Genomic DNA, 6,539 nt, shown 5'->3' on the forward strand with positions numbered 1-6,539 from the left:
GCTCTTTGAAGAAAGAAACTTTTGAGGCGAGCGTACACACACGCGCATGATGTATCTGTGTGCACGAACACTAGTCTGCACTGAAGACAGTTGAAATGTGACAACAGTATGTCCTGGTCTCGCCGCTCGGTGTGCGAGAAGAAGAATTTTATCAAATTACAAATTTAAACTATTCTAATTCAGAAACGGCACCGCTAGGCCTCCCTATTTTTTAAATAAGATTCCTATAATATTTCTACATTACGTATTTATTTATTTTTTAATTTGTAAAAGATTTTCGTCGCAAAGTATTAAAATGTTACTTTGGCAAGGCTTGATATAGGAGTTTACATGTTAAAAGTCGAAACTTTAAAGGTAAATATCTCCATTTTGGCACTGCTAGTGTGGTAGGTTTGAAATTTTAACTATATAGAGATAAAATTATTTTAAACATAACATCTAAATTTCAAAAAAATCTGTAGAAACTCAATTTCTCGGAGAAATACCTTAATGTCGCGAAGGTCTCCGTGGATGATTATCATGACGAGGAAATGGGTTATAAACTTAAGTCCGATGTATTATAGAACCATCTCTCGCTCCATGAATTTTGAGCGTAGTTTATTCTAACCGTTCAAATAAATAATTGGAATGATTCCATGAAGGTCGTGGCTCTTGCCTGTAATTTAAGAGGGAAGACGCTATCTAAACGGTTCTAAACGGAATTACGGAATTTGAGAGTCTGAGTTATTTTTAGAAGTAAGACTCGCGTTACGTTTCGGAGAGGGATATATGACTTTGTCTATTTACATACAATTTACGAATCGTAAACAGAAATTTGAGAGGATTTGTCCTCCCTTGACGTATCACCTTGAGCGTTTGTCTCGTCTAACTTACCCGGAAGGCTCTTTCAAAGTGCGAGACTGTTGATTTAAATAGATTAATAATATTTGGCTTGTTGTATTGAGTTTGCTTTTACATTTTAAATTAATCATTAGATTTTATTTCTTGCTAACTTTTGCTTACCGTGTATATTTGGCAATATATTATGGCTTGATATACATACATATACTTTTGTTTTTGCGTTTTCTTCTTGCTCTTATATGTGTGTTCTGAGAAAAGTGTCATAATTAATTGTATTGATTAAATAAACAAAAGGCTATTAATATTAATGAAAGTGGTCTTTATTTTCGACTAAATAACAAGGTCAATCGCAAGACTGCTGTTTTTTTTTTTGAGAAGCAACGTGACGCCTTTGTTTTTGAGGTTTTAAGCCTTTTCTTTTTTTGTAATCGAGACTATAAAGGAAAAATGGTCAAGTTGAAAAGTTTCAACACTCAAAAATTTGATGGTAAAAACTTCCAGCTGTGGAAGTATCAACTGGAAATAATTTTTCGAGCAGAAGGAATTCTCAGTATCAATGATGGCACAACACCTTGATCAACAGAACAGAATAATGATCAAACAGCCTGGGATGAAAAGAATGCTCATAATTTCAACTGTGATGGAATTTAATCAGCTACAAGCTTTCATGGCTCATGCCAGTGCTGCAAATACGTGGATACGACTCAAAGCAATTCACGAGTAACGGTTAGCAGTAAATAAAATCATTCTTAAATAATAATTTTTTAATAAAAATTGTTCTTAAATAACAATTTTTCAGTTATAAAATGTCTGCACAAAAAAAACAGATACAGCACATCAGTAAGGTGGAATTATTGGCGCAAGCTCCAGCTGACGTTGGTGAGCCAGTAGGAGATGTCGACAAAGTTGCCAAAATTTTAGGCGGACTTCCAGCAAAAGGAGGGAATGTAAAAATGGCCTAAATTGGCCCTGAATGGATACCTTTAAAACCTATGCAGTTGTCATTTTAGAAGTTCATACATTCATGAAAAAATGCTTATTTATCCAGGAAAGCTTGGGAAACCTTCTAAAAATAATAAAATAGGTCGTTTAAACGCTCTGCAAAGAAATTCATTTTGTTTCTAATAAACGATGGATTTCAAAATTAATGGTTTGTTTACATCTAACACAAGTTGGATCATGAAATATAAGAATACTAGGAAGATCGCTACATATACAGGGTCCGTTTTAATCTATCGATGCGAATATCTCGAAAAGTACGCATCTGATTGAAAAGTTGTAAAGGGAAAATTTGTTTGTTTAGATGGGGGACATCCAATGACACCGAACTCGACCCCCCACCCCCATTGATGATACAAAAAAATGTTTCAAATGGAAGTGTAACGTTTTCAAGGGGGACGTATTTTGGTTATATTGTTTTTTTTTAGGTGGAGGTGTCAGAATGATATAAAGGTCACCTCTACTTTTTTAAATGGAAATATATGATTTTTTTACACAATATGATTCCTCTAATTATTCTGCATGTAAAAGTATTAAGGTAGTGATATAAAAAAATCAATAGTTTACGAGATATTTTACACTTTATTCTGGTACATATTAACACATATATCTGTTCTTATCTAATTTATGCCAGCAACATCTATCGCAAGACCGCGCAACTACTGCTACATGGAATTTCGGCTCTGTTAACAGTCCCAGTCTTCGCAAAGCACCTGTATACACGTATTTTCTATTCGGTGGCGATACTTTTTTTCTAGACTTTCAATCTTAGTTCTACAAACTCGGTATCGTTTCAATAATGTGATCTCAGCTGCACGCTTATTTTCAAGATATGGACTCTAAAACTGTTATATCAAGCAAATATACCTATATTTGAGGTGACAGCTGTACGAGCCAAAAGTAAGTGAATTTTTAACGAATTAAAAATTTTTTTTTATTTTTTTATGAAATTCATTGCAGTTGAGGTTTGTACGTACTTTAATTTATGTAATAATACTTTTGCAATCCGTACATACAATACGGAGATTTTTCACCGAATGGAAATGTGGGTAAAACAGGAGGCTTTAGCATCACCTTAATATTCACAAATGCCTGGAAATATAATCAACTAACTCTCGAAGTGCTTTTGTGGATTCTTTTACAGTCAGCATCGCGAATAATGAATGAAAAAAAATTGAATGTATTCCTTGTTAAGTGACTCGTCATTGACCTTTGCTGCGAGGTATTAGCGACTACTTTTGCCCGGCAAACGGATATTCTAGATCGCGTGGCGAATGTCGTAAGGCCAGTTAACGTAGGCACTAAAGTCAAATTACCTACTATCAAACTTCCGCATTTCAAGATTGAAGAGTGGAAATACTTTTCGGATAACTTGTCGCTAATACCTCGTTTTCTTTCGACTGTGTCATGGCGGCCGAAGCATCGCCCTGAACTTATGTATCATAGCTGTTGCATCAGTTCGGTTTGTAATTATAACAATTTTGTGATTACATTGGTATTCTGCAGTGCAGTGTCTTCTTTGGACGTCTGCTCGATAAATCGTTTTAATATAGTTTTTACCGCAAAATATCTTTTAACGAAGGTATTTCCGTGTGTTCCTCCTCCATTGTACCTTCTGCGAAAATCTCACCCGATTTCTTTAGTAATTGTCTTTGAATGGTCTCAAACTTGCGATATGCTTTTTCCAGTTTTTTAAATCTCGCTTTGACTTGCTCTTTGTCAAATTCAATGCCAGTCTCACTGCTGTTTCTATTGATTCCAACTCGTTCTCAATCTGATTAATTTAGCCTTTGTATAGCCTCGTGTCTTGAGTAGATCGGGAATCTTCGATTAACCCTATTATCACACTCTCAGAATTAACCAGAGTCGCTCGTAGTTTGAGTAAGATCAATACTAGATCTGAACGTTATCTGCACGTGGAATCCGGATCGAAGAACCAATGTTTGGGATGACAAAAGAAAACTGTTACTAGCTAATACAAATGTCGTCTTTATTGTTGATTCGTTCTTACAATCAACTCAACTCAGTTACAGAAACGTACTGAGCTCTCTTTGTTCGCTTCGTTCAGCTCTTCGCCTTCTATCTCTCACCGAGAGAGACTCATCGCTCGCCGGAACGCATGAACGTAAAATTACGTTACGTTCAAATGAAGAAATATAACAAGCTTAAAAAGATAACGCACGGGTGAAGTGTTAATAAGAAAGAAAGGTAACATTTTATACAAAAGAAATCTCTTTATTTCATTGGGACGAAGGCAAAGCAAAACTTAAATAATGTTTTATTTAAGAAAAAAAGGAAAAATTGAATATTGAGAAAGAACGAAATCTGTCTCAGAAGACCGCTTCGCCTACGATTGTTTATGATACGTGGTTTTTCCGTGGAATTTTAGGCGAATGCCGAGACGAGGATTAGGGAGTCTGTTTTTTTAATGGTTGGATCCTCCCCTTTTCCGAAAATTCAAGAGACAAGAACCCAAGACATAAGAGGAAGATCTGGGAGATCCTGTGAGTTCAATAAGATTCGTGATATACTGCTCAAAATCTTGTGACAGCAGTCCAGGTTAGAGCAAAGCAGCACGAAAAGGAATCCGTGACCGGAATGACTTCAGTTGTTGGGACAACTCGAGAGAGATAGGGGCAGTTGCGACTGCGTCTTCGTGTCCCGAATTCGGATGCTTTGTCAACTGAACGAGGTAAAGTTGATTGAAATAGAAACGAAGATCGATCGAAAGAATTTCGTTGAATTGAAAACTGTTTGTTAACAGATTGTATCGATTGCAAATAAAGTTCCTTTTATAGAAACGTATTTATTCATTGCGTGAGTATCACGAAAGCGTATCTTCGGGAAAGTTACGATTCACTCGGCAGACGCAACAATATTTATTGTAAACGTGATCTTGTGACTAATAATGTTGGTTTCTTTATATCACTTTTGCAATGTAGCACGTTCTTTTATGAGGGCACAGGCAAGACTTCTATTCGTCCTTGCAATGAAACAAACAACTGGATATTGACATTCTTGTACACGATCTCAACATTACTAAATTTATTTAGGACACGATACCGAATCCCGTATCTATTCGTTTTTTAAAATTCACAATTAAAAGTTAACAGTTATAAAAGACTCCGCGTTTCTGGTAGAGGGTTAAAAAGCTGTCATTCTACTTATTTGCTATTATTGCATTTCTAGTTGGACCATCATCAGGGAGTAAACTGTCATCATCGTCTCCTCCAGCAGTACATGATAATGGTGGACATCAAACAACTATCAACAACTCTTTGCAATGGCCGAGTCCTCACACTGTACATGACATTCTGGCTAATAGTTGTAATGTACAGAACTCGTCGTCTTCTTCACCAACTTCGTCATTATGCTCCACGATCAATAATAATCATCATTACAACCGTCGTGATGACAATTCTGTTAACAATGATAATAACAGTAATAATGAAAATAATAATGATCATAGAATATCGGGCGGTTATCTTCACCATCATCATCCTCATCTAGCACATCATCAACAGTATTACGCATCAGCGTTGTATCACCATCACCATCATCGTACAGATGCTATGACAGCAGCCACTATATCATCTACACTTTCTGTACAAGCTATTATGTTGCAGTCAGGAACAACAAACCATCCAGCCAGCCCTTGCAATTAGACAAAATAACATTATTTTATGAATGAGAAATGATCCAATAATTAACATTTTCGTTTTCTGTATGTTATTAAGTTTTTTAAATATATTTTTACGCCTTACAGTACTAAAAAAAAGACTTTTGTATTAAAATATATTTTAAGTAAAAATGATAAATGATATAGAGTCGTTATGGGTGACAGAAGAGACATTTCAATATTTGAAAAATGAACTTTGAAATTATTTTTATCAAACATAAAAAGTAATATTATGTTTCTTTATATAAAAAAGAAATTTCCATAGATCTGTAAAAACAATAAATGTATAAAATTTTTATTTAAGGACAAAGCTATCAAAAACTTAGATTATGGAAGTTTATGCTTATGTTTAAATATTATTCCTTAATAATAATTTGATTATTAGTTTCCTATCCCATTTAGAAATTATAAGTGACTTATTAATAATAATTATTAATATTCTGCAATAAGTTACATCAATTTTTCATTTTTTAATTTTACGTGAGAATTACAGATATACTATAGTAAATTTACTATGCAGGGTATGATAAGACTGCTCAAAGATCGCTACGCATCGCTTAAAAGTATGGGTAATTCTTTCGAATAGGGGACTCCGCTCCTACGACCTTGACCTTGACATATGTTGTCAAGCAACAAGTTTTAGCCGTCGCTCGTCCTTCGTTAAAAAGTTATTGACAAAAGAAGTTTGAAAAATAACGTATTGTTTTTGCTATATATGCAATATTAAATACTATTCTATATAGGTTTGACTTTCAGGGGCGCACGACTCTCACCACCGACTCTCACCTCCCCTCCCCCCTGCTTCAGGGGCGTACACTTTCTGGATCCACAAAATTAATTGTCTCCATGCAGGGGGGAGGTGGGATGAGAGTTCAAATCTTTGTTTTATATCGTAGAAAAGAAACATCATTTTTCAAAATTTTTGTATTAATAACTTTTTAATGAAGGACGGGTGACGGCTAAAACTTGGTGGAGTTTACTCAGGATCATGACCTTGATAACATATGTCAAGATCAAGGTC

At 35.0% G+C, this 6,539-nt stretch overlaps 1 protein-coding gene across 1 annotated transcript; it reads left to right on the top strand.

Annotated features, from left to right (window-relative positions):
- Window positions 1–1,399: 1,399 nt before the first annotated feature.
- Window positions 1,400–5,504, top strand: LOC108770285 (putative uncharacterized protein DDB_G0278921). Its single transcript, XM_018521789.1, has 4 exons — window positions 1,400–1,560; window positions 1,640–1,787; window positions 4,229–4,343; window positions 5,029–5,504. The coding sequence occupies exons 1-4, from the start codon at window positions 1,400–1,402 to the stop codon at window positions 5,502–5,504; spliced, it is 900 nt and encodes a 299-aa protein (XP_018377291.1).
- The last annotated feature ends 1,035 nt before the right edge of the window (window positions 5,505–6,539 follow it).

This window comes from Trachymyrmex cornetzi, unplaced genomic scaffold (assembly GCF_001594075.2).
Source record: "Trachymyrmex cornetzi isolate Tcor2-1 unplaced genomic scaffold, Tcor1.1 scaffold999, whole genome shotgun sequence".
NCBI classification, from domain to species: Eukaryota; Metazoa; Arthropoda; class Insecta; order Hymenoptera; family Formicidae; genus Trachymyrmex; species Trachymyrmex cornetzi.